General features: G+C 47.3%; 1 protein-coding gene across 1 annotated transcript in view; it reads right to left on the minus strand.

The window, feature by feature from the left end:
* The window catches only part of KSR2 (kinase suppressor of ras 2), a gene marked incomplete at both ends in the record, with an annotated part of 432,583 nt that extends 413,632 nt beyond the window's left edge, over window positions 1-18,951 (minus strand). Inside the window, one exon of the mRNA XM_080717771.1 lies at window positions 18,772-18,951. Coding sequence (XP_080573897.1) covers window positions 18,772-18,951 — 180 coding nt within the window. The remainder of the gene's footprint in view (window positions 1-18,771) is intronic.
* Between the last annotated feature and the right edge of the window lie 768 nt (window positions 18,952-19,719).

Consider the following 19,719-nt stretch of genomic DNA (forward strand, 5'->3'; position numbering starts at 1 on the left):
ACCACCAAAAAAATAAAAAATAAAAATATCCAAATAAATAGAGACATATACCATGTTCGTGGACTAGAAGACAACACAGTTGATTGTCCCCAAACCAAATGCCCTGAAAACCAATAGGGTTGTTTTTGTTTGTTTGTTTTGTTTTGTAGATATCAATGCTTATTCTAATCTTATATGAAAAGAAAAAGAAATCAAATAACCAAAACAATTAAGCAAAAGAATAAAATTGGAAGATTTAGACTGTCCAACTTTAAGAATTGCTATAAAGCTACAGTAATTATGACAAGGTGGTACTGACAAAGGGATAAATACCTAATCAAGAGAGTCAAGAAGCAGATACTTGCTACACAATATACACATCTACTAAGACATCACATTGTAGCCGGGCGTGGTGGCCCACGCTATAGTCTCTGCATTAGGGAGGCTGAGACCTGAGGATCGTGGTTCACAGACAGCCTCAGCTACTTAGTGAGGCCCTCTGCAACTTAGTGAGACCCTGTTTCAAAACAAAGAATAAAAAATAGGGCAGTGAGTGTAGCTCGGAGGTCAAATGCCCCTAAGTTCCATCCCCAGACCTGCAAAAAAAAAAAAAAAAAAAAAGATATCACATTGAACCTCAAAACACATAAAATTGTGATGTGCCTAAAACAATTTTAAAGGAAGTTCTTTTTTTTTTTTTTTTTTTTTTTTTGGTGGTACTGGGAATGGAACCCAGGGGCCTTTTATCTCCAGGCTACACTCCCAGACCTATTTTCATATTTTTATTTGTAAACAGGGTCTCACTAAGTTGCAGAGAGCCTCACTAAGTAACCGAGGCTGGCTTCGAACCTGCACGAGCCTCCTGTCTCAGCCTCCCAAGTACTAGGATTACAAGCATGTGCCCGGCTCTTTCCTTCTTTCTGGGGATTGAAGCCAGGGGCATTCTACTTCTGAGCTATACCACTAGCCTTGGCCTTGTTTATTTTTTGTTTTGAAACAGGGTCTTGTTAAATTGCTGAGAGACTTGCCGAGTTGCTGTGGCTGGCCTAGAACCTGCGATCCTTCTGTCTCAGCCTCTCAAGTTCTGGGTTTAGAGTATGTGCCGCCATGCTCAACTTCTTTTTCAAAGGTGAAAAGGTAATTCAATGGAGCAATAAACAGTCTTTTCAAAGAATGGTGTTGAACAAGAGAAGATTCAAATGTGAGGGAGAGAAAGAGGGGTATGAACCTTGACTTAAACCTCTCAAAATGTATCATAGATAAAATGAAAATTATAAAACATATAACTTTTAGGAGAAAATATTTGTGACCTGAGGTTAGGCAGGGTTCTTAGACATAACACCAAAATCATGATCCTAGATATAACACCAAAATCATGATCCATAAAAGAAAATATTAAGCTGAGCGTGGTGGCACACACTTGTAATCCCAGTACTTGGGAGGCTTGAGCCAGGAGGATTGCAGGTTCGAGGCCAGCCTCGGCTACTTAGTAGGCCCTCTGCAACTTAGTGAGACCCTGTTTCCAAATAAAGAATAAAACAACAACAACAACAAAAAAAAAAAAAACAGGACTGGGAGTGCAGCTCAGAGGTAGAATACTCCTGAGTTCTACTCCCAGTTCTGGAAAAAAAAAATAATAATAATTTAATGATCTGGACTTAATCGAACTTTAAAAGTTTGCTTTGCCAAAAACGATATTATTAATGGAAAAAAGACAATCCACAGGAGATATTTGCAAAACACATATCTGTCAAAGGATTTTATTCAGGAATTATAAAGAACTCTTAATTGGGAGGCTGAGATAGTAGGATAGCAGGTTCAAAGCCTGCCTCAGCAACTTGACAAGACTCTCCGCAACTTAGTGGGACCCTGTTTCCAAGTAAAAAATAAAATAAAATAGAGCTGGAGTGTGTATGTCCTGGGCTCAGTCCCCACCACACACACACACACACACACACACACACACACACACACACTCACACAAACTCCTCAAAACTTAACATTAGGAAACAAACGATTAAACGATTCAATGTTTTTCAAATGGGCAAAAGACTTAAACAGATACTTCATCAAAGAGGATATATGGATGGGAACTAATCACATAATAAATACTTAACATTCATCATTATGAAAATGTAAATTACAACCACTACAGAGTTTTGTTAAAATAGCTAAATTTTTTTCTTTTAAAAAATGGCCACACCAGCCAGGCATGGTAGCACAGGTTTGGAAGGCTGAGACAGGAGGATCGTTCACGGCCAGCTTCAGCTACTTGGTGAGATCCCTCCACAACTTAGACCCTGTTTCAAAATAAAAAAAAAATAGGGCTGTGGGTGTAGCTCAGGAGTAGAATGTCCTTGGGTTCAATCCCCAGTCGTGCAAAAGAAAATAAAATGGCCAACCATACCACTGGGCGTGGTGGTACATACCTATAATCTCTGTATGTGGGAGGCTAAGACAGGAGGATTGAAGGTTCAAGGCCAGTCTCAGCCACTTAGTGAGGCTCTCAGAAACCTAGCAAGACTCTTTCAAAATAAAAAATGAAAGTGCTGGAAGTGTAGCTCAGAGGTTGAATGCCCCTGGGTTCAATCCCCAATACCACACATACAAAAGAAAAAACCAAGTGTGTATGAGGCTAGAGCATCTCAGCCTTCAATACTGTGGACACATAATGGTCCAGTCTGGAAAGCTGGAAAAGAGTCTGGCCATATATTTTATTAAATTAAGCCCACGTCTATCCTCTGATCTGCACATGCCACTTCCAGATATTTTCTCCAGAGACATGAAAACTTATGTATAAACAAAATATCACTCATATGTTTATAGTAGCTCTGCCTCTGATCACCCCAAACTGGGAACAAGTGAATTCCCTTCAATAGATGACTGGGTCAGCGCACTATAGTACATCCGTACACTGGAAAACTACCCAGCGGTGAAAAAGAATCAAACCTTGACACACACAACCCTGGGTGGTCCTCGAGGCATTGTGCTGAGGAAGAGAAGCCAGTCTCAGAGTTACACATTGAATGTTCATTTGAAAAATCTTCTCATGCCGGGCGTGGTGGTGCACACTTGTAATCCCCACGCTTGAGAGGCAGAGACAGGAGGATCGCGCAGGTTCGAAGCCAGCCGTGCTGGCTTAAGAGACCCTGTTTCCAAATAAATATAAAACAGGTCTGGGAGTGTAGCCCGGAGGTAGAAGGGTTCCATCTCCAGTACCACCAAAACAAAACAAAGGAAACCTTCCAGTGGAAAAATCTTCTCAAAAACACAAAACGACGGTCAGTGGGTGCCAGGGGTTCGCAGTAGCAGGGGGAGAGTGTAACAACAGTGATGACATACAAATTATTTTTTTTTTCCCTTTGGAGGAGGTGAAAGAAGGACTCTGTATCCTAATTGTGGTGATGATTTCATGAAACTATACAGGAATTAAAGCTCCTAGAAATGTCTACTCAAAAATCAGTGCTGGGGGGAGGTGGTGCACACCTGCAGTCCCAGTGCTCAGGAGGCTGAGGCAGGAGGATCGCCTCGGCAATTAGTAACACCTTGTTTCCAAATAAATAAAAATGGGGCTGGGGGCTTAGCTCAGAGGTAGATGTTTTCAAAGCCAGTTGCAACATCAGTGACTTCCGCCTAAACAATTCTGCACGCACGTCATTAATTAGATTTCAGTGTTCGTTTTCCCTTTGATGTAAAATAGGAAGAGAGTGAAAAGCAGGTATCTTAAGGGAACTGAGTTTTGACAAAGGGAAACACCAGCATAACCCAGACCACAATCTAGATATAAAATATTTACCTTCACAGCTAATTCACCCCACCCTAAATCAACCTCAGCTCTAACTCTTTCTACCACAGATTGGGGGTTCTTTGGGGGAAGAGAGGGAAGCCTTGTCTACGTGTCTAGAACTACATATAAATAAAATTATACATCAAGTACTCTGATATTTTTACGTGTGTGTGTGTGTGTGTGTGTGTGTGTGTGTGTGTGTGTGTGTCCTGGGTATTGAATCCAGGGGCATTCTATCTCTGAGCTACACCCCCTGACCCTATTTTTTGTGTGTGTGGGTATGGGGATGGAACCCAGGGGCATTTGATCTCCAAACTATACCCCCTGCCCTATTTTTATTCTTTATTTTGAAACAGGGTCTCACTAAGTTGCAGAGAGCCTCACTAAGTTGCTGAGACTGGCCTCAAACCTGTGATCCTCCCGTCTCAGCCTCCTGAGTTGACCAGGATTACAGGTGTGCTCCACCTCGCCCAGCTAAGGGAGGACATTTTTAACCACTGCAGCTCACCCAAATCAAAAGCCCGCCTGTCATTCTGCAGAGTAAAATAAGTCGGATGGAGAAAGACACGGGCCGTACAATCTCCTAGGTGGAATCAAACTCAGAGAAAGTCCACTTCACAGAAACAGAAGAAGGGTGGCTGGTGAGGGCTATGGATGGCTGGGGAAATGGAGGCGTCGGCCACAGCGTACAAACTTGCTAAACAAGTTCTGGCCATCTCATTTACAACACGGCGGCGGCTATCATGAATAACACCATATTTGTACTCAAAAGTTGCTAAGAGTAGACCATCAATGGTCTCATTATAGGCACACACAAACTTAACTAAAAGGTGATGCCTGTGTTAACAACCTTGAGTATATGACCGTTCCACAGTAAATATATATAATGAAGCATCTTGTTGTATGCACAAAATATATATGTAATTTTATTTGTTAATTATACCTCAATAAATGTGAAAAATAAATCTTGACTTAAAAAAAAAAGCTGCCTTAGCCAGGTGTGGTGGCGCACGCTTGTAATCCTAGTCCCTGGAGACTAAGACAGGAAGACTGCAGGTTCAGCAAGTAGTGAGACTTTCATTATCCTAGCAAGATCCTGTTGCAAAATAAATTTTTTAAAAATAGGGCTGGACTGCCGAGGGGTTAGGCCGGTGCTGGGGCCAGCGAGGCCGGGATCAGAGCCTGCTGAGGGGTTAGGCTGGTGCTGGGGCCAGCGAGGCCGGGATCGGAGCCTGCCATGAGGCAAGGCCAGTGCTGGGGCCTCCGAGACCGGGATCAGAGCCTGCTGAGGGGTTAGGCTGGTGCCGGGGCCACTGGCTGGCATCGGAGCCTTCCGTGAGGCAAGGCCGCTATTGCGGCCTCTGAGGCTGGGATCAGAGCCTGCCAAGGCGTTAGGCCGGTGCTGGGGACAGCGAGGCCGGGATTGGAGCCTGCTGTGAGGCAAGGCCGGTGCTGGGCCTCCGAGGCTGGGATCGGAGCCTGCCGTGAGGCAAGGCCGGTGCTGGGGCCTCTGAGGCCGGGATCAGAGCCTGCCGAGGGGTTAGGCCGGTGCTAGGGCCAGCGAGTATGGGATCAGAGCCTGCCGTGAGGCAAGACCGGTGCTGGGGCCTCCGAGGCCAGAATCAGAGCCTGCTGAGAGGTTAGGCTGGTACCGGGACCACTGGCCAGCATCGGAGCCTTCCGTGAGGCAAGGCCGCTACTGAGGCCTCCGAGGCCTGGATTGGAGCCTGCCGAGGGGTTAGGCTGATGCCGGGGCCATCGGCTAACATCGGAGCCTGCTGTGAGGAAGGCCAGTGCTGGGGCCTCTGAGGCCAGGATCGGAGCCAGCTGAGGCCGGTGTCGGGGCCAGTGAGGCCAGAACCGGGCCCTCCCATGAGGCAAGGCCGCTGCTTGAGCCAGCGAGGTCTGGATCAGTCCACCGGGTAGCCAGGCCACAACTGGGGCCGTCAAGAGTGGGATCAGTATTTGCAACACGGCATACACAGAGAAATATCACAGAAAATTAAAACCAGATGCTTCCCCTAATCAGCAATAACTAGGAGGAAAGGGGCAACCGGAAGTGGTCGAGCTATAGAAAGGGCCCTATAGTGAAGCAACTAAGGTGACCAATCAGAGGGTATGGAATAGGGGAGGATGGAGCCTCTTTAAAAAGCAGGAGGTACATAAACATATGTATCAAAGTTAATCACCAAACAAGCATGGGATTGAGGGAGGGGGAGGGAATGGGATGGGGACTGGATGAGGGCTAATTGGATGATGTGTGCTTGTATATCCTCTCAAGTCTTATATTCCAATGTTATGTATGATTACAATGCACCAATAAAAATAAATTTAAAAAAAAATAGGGCTGGAGGCCGGGTGTGGTGGTGCACACTTGTAATCCCCGCGCTTGGGAGGCCGAGACAGGAGGATCATGCAGGTTCGAAGCTAGCTGCGCGTGCTGGCTTAGGAGACCCTGTTTCCAAATAAAAATGTAAAAATAGGTCTGGGAGTGTAGCCCAGAGGTAGAAGGGCTTCCAGGAACCCCAGTACCACCAAAAAATAAAAAATAAAAATAGGGCTGGGAGTGTAGCTCAGAGGTAGAATGCTCCTGGGTTCAATCCCCAGTACCACAAATAAAGGCTGCCTTATGAAAGAATGTGAATAGACATTTCTCCTAAGAAGATATATAAAGACCCAGGCACAGTGCCACACGCCTGTAATCCCAGGACTGGGGAGGCTGAGGCAGGAGGATCGCAGGTTCTCAGCCTCAGCAATTCAGCAAGACCATCGGCAACCTAGCAACACCCTGTTCCAAGGTAAAAAGTAAAATAGGGCTGAGGGTGTGGCTCAGAGGTAGAATGCCCCTGGGTTCTATCTCCAGCACCCTCATACACACACAGAGAAGATATACAAATACCCAATAAACACATAAATAGGCACGCACCATCATTAGCCATTAGAAGATTGCAAATCAAATCCACAGTGAAATACTATTTCCTACCTTCTTGGATGGCAATTTTATTTATTTATTTATTTATTTATTTATTTATTTATTTATTTATTTTTGCCGTACTGGAGCCGTAACCCAGGGGCATTCTACCTCCAAGCTATATCCCCAGACTTATTTTTTATTCTTTATTTTGGAACAAGGTCTCCCTGAGTTGCAGACGGCCTTACTAAGTAGCTGAGGCTGTCTGTGAACAGAGATCCTCCTGTCTCAGCCTCCCGAATGCTGAGATTACAAGCGTGCGCCACCACGCCCAGCTCTGGCTGCTATGATTTTGAAAAACAGAAATTAACAATAGTTGGCAAGGATATGGACAAACTGGAAACTTTGTGGATTACTGATGGGAAAGTAAATTGTGTAGCCACTCTGGAAAACAATACTATGGATCCTTAAAAAAAATTTTTTTAAATTAAAAGTAAGTCAGGGTGGTGGTACATTCCTGTAATCCCAACTACTCAGAAGGCTGAGGCAGAAAGATCACAAATTTGAGGTCGGCCTGGGCAGCTTAATAAAACCCTGACTCAAAACAAAAGTAAAAAGGGCTGGGTACAATGTAGCTCAGTGGTAGAGTAGCCTGGGTTCAATCCCCAGTAATGAAAAAATAAAAATAGAGCTGGGTCTGGTGGTGCATGCCTGTAATCCTAGCATTTAGGAAGATGAGACAGGAGGATCACAGGTTTGAGGCCAGCCTTAGCAAGACTCACCGAAACCTAGTGATACCTTGTTTTAAAATTTAAAAAAAAAAAAAAAAAAAAAAAGCCGGGAGTGGTGGCGCACGCTTGTAATCCCCGTGCTAGGGAGGCGGAGACAGGAGGATCGCGCAGGTTCGAAGCCAGCCGCGTGTCCTGGTTTAGGAGACCCTGTTTCCAAATAAAAATGTAAAAATAGGTCTGGGAGTGTAGCCCGGAGGTAGAAGGGCTTCCAGGAACCCCATTACCACCAAAAACAAAACAAAACAAAACAAAAACAAAAAACAAAAATACAGTTACCACCTGACATGGCAATTCCGCTCCTCCGTATATACCCCAAATGACAGAATGCAGGTTCTCAGACAGCTATTTGAAAATCAACATTCACGGCGACTTTACTTCCAAGAGCCAAGAGGTAAAAACAACGTAAAAGTGCACTGACAGATGACCGGATAGATAAGTATGGTATAATCTTACGATGGACTCTGACTCAGCCGCAAAGAAGGATGAAATGTGAACACATGCTAGAACACAGATGAGTCTTGAAAATGGCACACCAAGTGAAACACGGCAGACACAGAATGGCAGGCGCTGTGCTCGACCTCCAGGACAGCCAGGTGCACAGGGACGGGAAGTAGGGCAGAGGTTCCGAGCACTGGGCTGGAGAGGCGTTCTCATTTAATGGCACAGAATTTCTGTTTGGGATGATGAAAAAATTTTTGGAAGTTGATAGCAGTGATGGTTGCTATCATGCCAGTATATATCTTTTTTCTTTTCTTTTTTTTTCTTTTTTTTTGGTATTGGGAATTGAACCCAGGGTCCTTCTATCTCGGAACTCTACCCCCAGCCCTTTGGCTGGACCTTTTAATTAGCCCCCAAGTGACTTTGCGGGCTCCTGACAGGCCCTGGTGCTCAGCACAAGTCTAACTTGGATAAGAAAGTCCCCATTACGGTTACGCCTCTGTGCCCCTGGGCTTGTCCTGAGCTGCCAGTGGAAAGCCGGGGCCAGTGCTTTTAAGCACCTGGACAGCTCGTCCTCTTGAGGTGAGGGGCCTTAAGATATTGTTAGGCCTGGCATATCCAGTGTCCAGATTTGTCTTGGACATTTGGGCTGAGCACTTCATTGTAAAGCAACTTTTTATTTTTCTTTTTTATTTTCCTTTTTTTTTTTTTTTTTTGGTGATACTGTAGTTCCTGGAAGCCCTCTACCTCCGGGCTACACTCCCAGACCTATTTTATACCTTTTTTTTTTTTTTAAACAGAGTCTCCTAAGCCAGCGCGGCTAGCTTTGAACCTGCGCGATCCTCCTGTCTCTGCCTCCCAAGCGCGGGGATTACAAGCGTGTGCCACCACGCCTGGCTTAAAGCAACTTTTTTTAAAAAACTGATTTTTTTGTTATAGTAAAAATATACGTAAAATGTACAACTTTAATCATTTTACTTTTTTTTTTTTTTTTTTTTTTCAGTACTGGGGATGGAACCCAGGGGCATTCTACCTCTGAGCTATACCCCCAGCCCTATTTTTTTTTCCTTATTTTGAAACAGGGTCTCTCTGAGTTGCAAAGGGTCTCACTAAGTAGCTGAGGCTGTCCTCGAACCACCGTCCTCCTGTGTCAGCCTCCCAAATGCTGGGATTAGAAGCATACACCACCATGCCTGGCTTAACTTTAATCATTTTTAAGTTTACAGTTAAGTGGTATTAAGTATAACTGATATATACTGGGTATGGTGGTATATACTCCTGTAATCCCAGTACTTGGGAGGCTGAGGCAGGAGGATTATAGGTTCAAGGCCAGCCTCAGCAACTTAGCAAGGCCCTCTGTGACTTGTTGTGACACTGTTTCAAAATTTAAAAAATAAAATAAAATAAGGCAGGGGGTGTAGCTTAGAGGTAGAATGTCCCTGGGTTCAATCCCCAGTACCACAAAAAAATAAATAAATAATAATAGGGTTGGGAGTTTAGCTCAGTACTAAAAAAAAAAAAAAAAAAAAAAAAAAAATCTCCAGTACTAAAATTAAAAAAAAAAAATCTTATCACTGGTATTTCCTGCATTGGGCATTTCTGGACCCCAGAGAAGGTGTCTATGGGTTTCTTCTTCTCACACTTTATTATACTGACCCCCAGTGTCTTAACACATCGGGGACTCGGTCAACACTCACTGAATAAATGAGGCACAGCCCGAGGAGGGCGCCTCCACACACGGGCTGCCCACCACACAGCAACGCAGGGCGAGCTATCCCGACCTTCCTCTTCCAATCAGCACGTGCAAAAAATTAATTACACTGGCTCCAAAAATATTATCTAGTGTCAAAAAAGTAATTATTCTGGTTGTATGCATGCATGTATTTATTGTGTGGTCCTGGGGATGGGATCCAGGGGCATTCTACCTCTGAGCTACACCTCCAGCCTTCTTTTTGTTTCTTTTATTTATTTATTTATTTATTTATTTATTTATTTATTTATTTATTTTGGTGGTACTTGGGGTGGAACCCAGGGACCTTCTAACTCCAGGCTATACTCCCAGACCTATTTTTTTTTATATTTTATTTGAAAACGGGTTTTTTTTTTTTTTTTTTTTTTTTGGTGGTACTAAGAGTGGAAACCAGAGGCTTTCTACTTCCGGGCTATACTCCCAGACCCATTTTATATTTTTTTTGGAAACAGGGTCTCACTAAGTTGCCGAGAGCCTCACTCAGTAGCTGAGGCTGGCTTCGAACCTGCGCGATCCTCCCGTCTCGGCCTCCCAAGCGCGGGAATGACGAGCGTGCGCCACCACACCCGGCGAGACCTCATTTAAAGTTAAAAAACGTAGCCGCGCTTGGGAGGCCGAGACAGGAGGTTCGCGCAGGTTCGAAGCCAGCCTCAGCTGGCTTAAGAGACCCTGTTTCCAAATAAAATATAAAATAGGTGTGGGAGTATAGCCCGGAGGTAGAAGGCCCCTGGGTTCCATCTCCAGTACCACCAAAGAAATTTAAAAATAATAAAATGAGGTCTCACTACTTGATGAGGCCTCTCTCACACCTGTGACCCTCCCGTCTCAGTCTCCTAAGTCCTGGGATTACAGGCGTGCGCCACCATGCCTATCCCAGTGAAATGTTTTCCATTCTCTTCTTCGCGCTGAGAGCTCAGAATCGCGCATCTATCCGACACTTTGAGCACACTTCAAGCAGGGCTCGCTACGTTTCAGGGAGGCGAGTGGCCATCCTACAAATAGCAGCTCAGGTCGACAGCATCTCCGTCCCTCTGTCTAACGCTCCCTCGTCTTGGTGAGTCCCCTGCGTTGCTCCCTCTAGCCCTCTATTTCCAGGCAATAGCTGTTATCAGTAACAGTCTCCAGGGAGACATTTTAGCAAAGCAACATCCCATCGTTGTGATTTCCCCGAATCCCAAGGCCATCCACCTCTAAGCACCCCTCACGTCCCCGCAGCCCTGCGTCTGCTCCTGTCTCTCCTCCCTCACTCCCAGGCCACGCCAACCTTGGGGGACCCCTAGGTAAGGAGGTAAAGCTCTCTCATTCCTGGGTCTGTGGCGGCCTTGCTTTGGCAGTCTGGGTCAAATTGGTGTCTCTAAACCTCCGTCGACCCGTTTGTAAAAACAGGGACAACCGCGACTGTGGTAACGACCCACTGGAGAGACATCCCAAGCATCACAGAAACTCTGCAGATGGAGAGCAGTTCACACTTGGACTTCTGCTGTGTGTGAGACAGGCCCCGGCCCCTCTTCTCCACAGTTGGGTGGGAGCCCAGGAAACGGTCGACCCTCTAGGAAGGGAGGGGAAGACTCCCAGTTTTTTGCCAATTGGAGGGAGCAGAATGGCAAACACGCTTGAGGAATCCACGCTGAAAATCAGAAAGAGCGATGAGCACCCAGAAAGACATTTGCCACTGACTCCAAACTGAGGTGCCAACCAGGTGTCGGGGCACAAGCCTGTCATCCTGGTACTTCAGAGACTGAGACTGGAGGATCGCGAGGTTGAGGCCAGCCTCAACGACTTATCAAGGCCCTCGGTAACTAGTAAGACCCTGTTTCGATATAAACATAAGACAAAAGCCGGGCGTGGTGGCGCACGCTTGTAATCCCGGCATTCGGGAGGCTGAGACCTGAGGATCGCGGTTCACCGATAGCCTCAGCTACTTAGTGAGGCCCTGTGCAACTCAGTGAGACCCTGTTTCAGAATAAAGAATAAAAAATAGGGCAGGGAGTGGAGCTCAGAAGTCGAATGCTCCTGGGTTCCGTCCCCAGACCCGCAAAAATAATAATAATAATAATAATAATAATAAGTAAAAATAAAACAATAAGGTTGGAGGTGTAGCTTGGAGGTAGAATGCCCTTGGGTTCGATACCTAGTGCCCCCCACACACAAATGATGAAATACCCCTAGACACACACACACACACACACACACACACTTATAAAAACAAAGCAGAGGGCCGGGCAAGAGCCTCACAGGCTGGCTACTTTGAGCAGAAAACCAAGTGTCCCCTCTGTAATTCCAGATGCCCAAGCACTGCCCAACCAGAACCTGTAAAGCTCACTGGTACAGTTCATGTTTAGAATCTCTCCTAAAACTCAAGTGTTGAATGCATGACCCCAATGCAGGGCATGGCAGAAGGAGGTGGGTCGAGGGGATCACGACCTTGAGGACCTGACTGTCCTTGGCCCCCTTCTCTTGCCTTCTCTGCTTCTGGCGGTCATGAGCGGAGCAGCTCTCCTCTACCACATCCGGCCACCAGGGGGCTCCTGCCTTGGAGCCAGCCAGTGATGAACTGAACCTCTAAACCAGGAGCCAGAATAAAATTAAGCCAGGCGTGGTGGCTCACGCTTGTAATCCCAGCACTTGGGAGGCTGAGATGGGAGGATCGGGGTTCCAGGACAGCCTCAGCTAGTTGGTGAGGCCCTTTGCAACTCAGTGAGACCCTGTTTCAAAATAAAGAATAAAAAATAGGGCTGGGGGTGTAGCTAGGAGGTAGAATGTCCCTGGTTTCCATCCCCAGTACCGCAAAATAAGTAAATAAATAAATAAATAAATAAAATTAATTTTTCTTCTCTAAGTTGTTCTTGTCAGATATTTTGGTCACAGTAACGAATAAAATTTAAAAAGGAACACACTTATATTCAACCCTCTACAGTCCATGTCCTTTACCAAAAGCTTTCAGAGTTCAAAACACAGACAACCAAAAACTAAATTAGAATATACGTTAATGCTGAGGATATGGGGCCATGGACCCTTTCCCACAGCACTGGTGAAAAACGATTTGACAAAATCTATCAAAAGTCCTGAAACATTATCTATCCTCTGGTCCAGCATTTCCACTCCTAGAAACTGAAGACAATTACTGCCGGGGTCCAGCCCTAGCAGGAGTCGGGGGTCGTGTGTTGGTGAGAGAAAAGTCAAGGTTGAGTAAGAGAAGACTCTGACACATGAGACCAGATGTCGGCTTCCCTCACCAACACAAGAATGTCTACCATAAAAAAGCATGAACACATGCCCGCAACAACAGAACTTCAGTGAAATAAATTATGGAGCATCCACGGTATACAATGCAGCCATTAAAAATAATTCTTTAACCAGACATGGTGCCACATGCCCATAATCCTAGGGTTCGGGAAGCTGAGACTGGAGGATCACAGGATTAAGACCAGCCTCAGAAACCACCCGGACCCTCAGCAACTTGGCAAGACCCTGTTTCAAAATAAAAAAATATATAATAGGGCTGGGGGTACATCTCAGAGATAGGGTTCAATCCCCAGAGCCCAAACAAACAAGTAAACAAACATACGTCTGCCCCGTGTTCAACTGTATCACACTCAGGATACAATCTGGGGATCTTTGCAAAGCCCTCTATGACAAGAGCCCTGTTCTGTCTCCCTCTGCGGCCCCTGTCCTTTCCTCACCCACCCACGGCAAGTCCAATGACACCCTTGTTGTTCCAGTAACATGCCACGCACGTTCCCGCTCTGAAGTTCACACCTGCTGTTCCCTCTGCCTGGCACACTGTTGCCCGGACATTTCAGGATGTGTCTCCTTGGGTCAGTAAAACCTCAAGGGAGGCTTTGTGGGTCATCCCGTGCTCCTTCCTCGGCCTGCAGGGCTCTCTGGGCTTCGTGTCATAGCTGGGGTACACCGTTACATGAGGCTGTTCTAATGTCTCCTGGTGACTCACACATTCTGGAATCCAAAGCCATGTTGACCTTGGGCTTATTCATGTAACATGCTCGGCCAATGGGACATCGGCAAAGGCCAAGGCTGATCGCAGGTGTGTGTAGAGATCAGAAAGGAATTTTGCACCGGGGCTTGCCCTCTCGTAATGATGCTTCAGCTACCAGGTCAGGAGCCTGGGTTCTCCTCCTGGAGAGATCACCTGCAAAAGGCCTGAGACACCCCGGCCGTGTGAGTAAGGCCATCTTGGACCTCGTCATAGCCAGACACAGGCCGTCCCCTGAAGAGATGCTGAGAGATGACAAAGTCAGTCGTGAGGGTTTTAATCTCATCAGTAGATAATCCATTGAGATAGATTTACCGGGTGGTAACGCAGGCTTGGGGGATGTGGCTGGGGAAGCTGGGTGCCTGGGGGTGCGGTATTGGGGATGCTGCTTGTGTCTCTGAATGCCCTTGCCTGCCCTCCCTTGCTTCCCGCCCCCCACAATGGGGGAGCAGAACTTCACTCTTTCCCTCTCTCCTGCCCACCGCCATCGCCTGAGCTCTGCAGACCCGGCCTCACATGGGCTGAAGCAACGAATATCCCTTCCCGTAGACTGTGCTGTCGGGCCCTTGGATCACAGTAGTGAGAATGTTGACCAAGGCAGACCTCCATCCTATCAAGCCACCAGGTGAATACAGCCGCGTGAGGGACTCAGGCAAGTCAGCCAGACCATAGGCTCCTGGGCAGAGCCACGAGGTCTAGGGTGGTTTGTTGTGTAGCAAAGGATGGCTGATACACTCGCTTGTCGAAGGTGGTGGCAGAGACCACCAGCTATTTGGCAAGCTCAGCTATCTGTTCTTCGGGGGCCCACAGCTGGGCTTCCTGCCCCTCCCTCCTTGCAAGGCTGGGACTGATCCTAGCTCATGAGGAGGGCTGGGCAGAGGCTCTGTCTTCTCTGTGCTTTCCCCCCTTTCTAGATGCTAACAACGGTGTTGCTGCAGAACGCGGGATCCTTCCTGGAGCATGAGAGAACAGCCCACCAAGCAAAAACAGCTAGCCCCAACTGTTTTGTGAGCAAGAAAATAAAAAACTTTACTACGTTGGAGCTATGGCACACCTAGGGGTCTATTTGTCATAGCCCACACTGCTAACCTTGTAGCCCTTCCCACCGAGTAGGTGTGAGGCTGGCCGCAGGACTTAGGTCAACTCACGAAAGGCAACTCAAATGATACCGTGTGACTTCCAAATCTCAAGCACCCTTGCTACCATCACTCCTTCTCTCTTGGGATACTGCAGCCCTGGAAGAGATGTCGGTTTTCCCACTGGAAAGAATGAGGCTCGGCTGTCCCACCTCTCCATCCTTCTGTCAAACACATGCGACCTCCCGATTGAGTCCAGGCAGGGCCAGCAGAGAAGACCGACCCAAGGATCACAGAACCACAAAGTGCTGTCCTGAGCCCAAAGCTCCAGAATGCCCCTAAGTCTAGGCAGGGCTTATTACGCCACAATACACAACTAGCTTGGAACTCACAAAGAACCAAGAGGGGGCATGTGTGTAGCTGCTACCATGTCCTGCCAACCCTCATCATCCTCACAGCCGTCGTGTATTTAGCACCTGCAAGTACTGTGGTCAAGCTACTGACAGGACGTACTTGGAAAGTACTTTAATCTTTGCCACCTACGCCACTCCCAGCTATGAGCTGTCTTTTCCATAATAACATACTGTGGCCAGTACTGCTGGCTTTCCACGCAAAGTCTATCTGTGCCTTCTCCCAGGTTAGCAGAACCTGACTTTACAATCATTGGCAACAGGTCATCCTAGCACTGGATCACAATGGGCTCCCACTTCCCAACTCCCAGACTCCCTTCCAGCTAGAACTCACCATTTGACCTTGTGTTGGCCAAGAAGACAGAATTAAATGTCATGAGTGGGGTGGGGAGGAGGCGGTATCCCTGGGAAATCTTTGTTTCTTGAAATCAAACTTCTGCGCCTTTCACCCCTCCATACCTACCAGATCCTCCACTTCCCTGCCGTGAACCCAGATATGAGAGTCAAAGCTATAGGAACCATCGTGCAACCGACCATAAAGGAAAAGACATCAGCCCTGATAACAGTAACCCACTGACCCAGCTCCAGCAGTGCCATCCCTCCAGACCTCTTGGTGCATGAGGGGGAAAAAATTACTGGCTTCACGATTATTGGCAGGCTTTTCATTTCATGAGCCAAACGCACTCCTGGTGGACCCTCATACTGTCCCATGTATCATCTACTACGAGACTCTGTCAGTATTTCAGATAGTTTGAGCCTTGCCCCCCAACCCAGGCAGCCCACTTCTTAAGGGCCAAGTCCATGTTGTGTATTTTTCATTTCTGCACGAGTATTTATATGTTACTAGATGTTGCTTACTATTGAGATTTTCAGGGATAATCTATTCAATTTATGACTAACTTCAGTGTTTCGCAAGCAGGGAGGTTTTTTCCCATGAAATAGTGGAAGAATGACATCTAACTCCTAATAGATTCCTTCATTCTCTTTCTCTCTCTTTCTCTCTTCCTTTCTTTTCTCCTTTTCTTTTTCCCAAAGAGTCTATATGAAGACCTAATTAAGAAACACACGGATTCTTTACTAAATGCAGATTGATGGGCCCTTTCTTTATTCCGACGTCATGAGAATCTCTAGGGCTACCTGCTGCAGATCTGCATTGAACACGTTTTGTTTGTACGGGGGATTGAACCCAGGGGCATTCCACCCCCAAGTTATACTCCCAGCCCTATTTTATTTTTTGTGGTACTGGGTATGGAACCCAGGGGTATTCTACCTCTGAACTACATTCCCAGCCCTATTTCTTATTCTTTATTTTAAAACAGGGTCTCACTAAGTTGCAGAGGGCCTCACTAAGTAGCTGAGGCTGGCGTCAAACCTGCGATCCTCCGGTCCCAGCCTCCCAAGATGGATGTGTGTTATCACGCTCAGCTCCTAATGAGACTTTGGTATATAAACTTAGGCAACTACTGGGGTGGGAAACTCTGCGGATCACCGCATGAATTTCACAGGACTCGATCCTAAGTCTCCAAATACTTCTCCACGGTCCAGCCATGACCTAGACACTGAGACGTATACACTGGCAGAATTGCTCCAGACCAGTAACTGAGCACTCTGGATAAAGTGGCTGGCATACTCTGTAACATCCTAGGACCAGGAAACTACAAACAGATACATCCTCTGTCACTGCAACGCCCACCACCACCACCACACCAACGCCTCCCCCCCTCAGTTCAAAAAGAAAATCACTCTGTAGAAAGAAAGCAATGCAGCCAGACGTGGTGGTGCACCCCTGAAAACCCCAAGACTTGGGAGGCGGAGACAGGAGGATCGCAGGTCCAGGTCAGCCTCAGCAACTTCAACCCTCCACAATTTATTGAGACCTTGTTTCAAAATTTAAAAAATAAAAATAAAAGGGGCCAGAGGTGTGGCTTGGAGGTAGAATGCCCCTGGGTTCAATCCTTAGTACCCTTCCCTTCCTTTTTCTTTCCCTTCCTTTCTCTCTTTCTAATGTTTATGTTTATGTTATGTTTATGAATAGAAAGAAATATAATCCAGTGCCTACTGTACCAAATCACCACTGTTTAGAGGCTATCAAAGAAGGCAGCAAGTTTTAAAAGAAAACTCTGTAGCAACTTAAATGGTGCCATACAAAGTAGCCCTTTGGGGTCTCAACAGGATCTGCTCTCAAACACTCTTCACACACAGACTGAGGCTGGCCCAAAGCATCCCAGGGGTTTTTTCCTTCCAGCAGCCAAGTGTTAACCAAGCCTTCCCTCTCTCTCAAGCTCTGAGAAAGGCAATACCTGTGTCTCCATGTCTCCCAACACACCTCCCACTCCCCCAATACCCCTTGACATTTATCTTATTTCGTTTCTGAGGATCCTGTTCTCAGATGACAGGTAGCACAAAGACGTGTATCCCAGGGTAGCCACCACCATATTAAAACACACACACACACACACACACACACACACACACACACTCCTCTCTCAAAAAGATGACCGCCTGCATGCTGACAGCCAAACTGTAAAACATGGAAATAATAATAAAAAAAAAGACCTGCAATTGAACTAGAAGGCCCCACTGTCACCGCCTTCCACAAATGCCAGCTCATGGGAGTTCCCAAATTTAATCAAGCCATGTGGACAGCTGGGCCATTTTGAGAGAAAGTAAGCTAAATCCTCAGACCTTTCGAACAATGTGGATGCCCCAGGATTTCATGGAAACCTGGCATTTTCCAAAACTCCTGAAACCTGCCTCTGACCAAAAGGCCTTCAGAGCAAAGAATTTCTGCGGGCCTTCATTGTAAACTGTATCCATTCTCTCTCAAAAAGACCTGCTTCCAACTCCCCCTCAAGTTCGCTTGGAAAGAATGTTACAACAAGCCGCAGCTAACTCCGCCTCCTGGACCCCTTTCCACGCAGCCCCACTGAGATCCCGGAGTATTTTCCCACGCCACCTGTGCGTGCTGGTCCAGGCAGAGTTCTTTTTTTTTTCTTCTTCTTCTTTTTTCTTTTTACACATTTTAGGCCTGCAACAGCTCACTGCATCAAAATGATTGTATTAGAAATGGATTTAGCTCAGTGGAGATTTATCTTTTCATGCACCTTCCTTGCTAACATGTATTATCACTGCGAAAGAAAAAAACAATCCACAGAGGAAAACGGAGGCTGGGAAGGAGGTTCAGAGAAGTCGTCTACATATATAGGCAGCTCAACCTGCGAGCCAAAAAAAACCACCTTTTGACCACCTGCAGAATGCGCAAGGTCACGTGGGTTCTCTGCAGCTCCTGAACCTATTACCCGGCACACAAGCCCCCGTGGCATATAAACAAACCCACAGACAGAAGAAGAAGAAAAAAACCTCCCTCCTCTTGCAAATGATAATGGTAACAGCCCCAACCATAATAATAAATAACGAAGAACAGTTACTACTGCTACTACCGCCTCCCAGCCAAGCATCAGCGACCACAGCCGGCGCAGGCTTTGCAAGAAGGTAAATCACAGCACATCAATCTTGCCCACCTGGCGCCCCCATCCCCCCCCCAGCCCCCAACAAACAGAACCCGAGGGGAAGGGGATGGTGGGACGCGGGGGAGAAGGGCAGGGATGGCTTCTTCTCCCCGAGGCAACACCTACCTCCAGGGTCCGGATTTCTTTTTGTGTGAGGTCGTTGGAGGTGGCACATTTGGTCCTAAGCCCTTCCAGGTTGGAGATGCTCAGGTCTATCATGTTTTGGACCAACTCACACTGCTGTAAGGCTTTTTGCAAACTCAGAGGTTGCTGCTCCTCGCTTTTCGTCATATTTTCCTCATCCATCGCTCGCTCTGCAACCCCCCTTCTCCTCCTCCTCCTCCTCCTCCTCCTCCTCCTCCTCCTCCTCCTCCTCCTTCTCCTCCCAGAGAGAAAAAAGGGGGGAGGGAGGGAGCAGAGGTAGAGGGAGTCTACCCCCTACACCTCTCCAACCACTGCGACTTCTCCGCAATGTCTCAGGAAGAACCCAACATCTCACACGGGGCTGAGGGGGTGGGGGAGGAGGGGACCGGAGGCGAAATTTATTATTTTATTTTGGGGGTATCAGGCAGTCTCCATTAGAATGTCTCCTCTTTCTCTCGGAGTCTCTGGTCCCTGAGAAGGAGAGATGCCTGCCGTTTCTCAGAAGCAAACCAGGTGATGTGATGCTGTCCGTACACTTAGGGAAGAGGAGGAGGAAAAAAAAAAAAAAAGAGGAGGAGGAGAAAAAGGAGGAGGAGGAGGAGGAGGAGGAGGAGGAGGAGGAGGAGGAGGAGGAGGAGGAGGAAAATAGCGCTCACTCTTCACACACCGGCTCCGTGAAGGACAAAATTATATATTTTGGGCTGGCTGGCTTTGATGTCTGCCCCCCTCCCGCCGCAGGCACCGGCATGGCCCGCGCGGGTGCTCAGCGCGTCCCCGAGGCGCCGTCCGCGCGGCTCCCGCGGCCACTGCGGCGGGCTGCGGTCTCCTCCCCGCGCTGCTGCGGCCGCGGGGCTCCGGGGGTGACGGCTGCCGCAGCCGCCGCGGCCCGGCTGCACACCGACATCTTGCCTGTCAATCACGGGGGGGCGC

Source organism: Muscardinus avellanarius (assembly GCF_963383645.1).
Source record: "Muscardinus avellanarius genome assembly, chromosome: 21".
NCBI classification, from domain to species: domain Eukaryota; kingdom Metazoa; phylum Chordata; class Mammalia; order Rodentia; family Gliridae; genus Muscardinus; species Muscardinus avellanarius.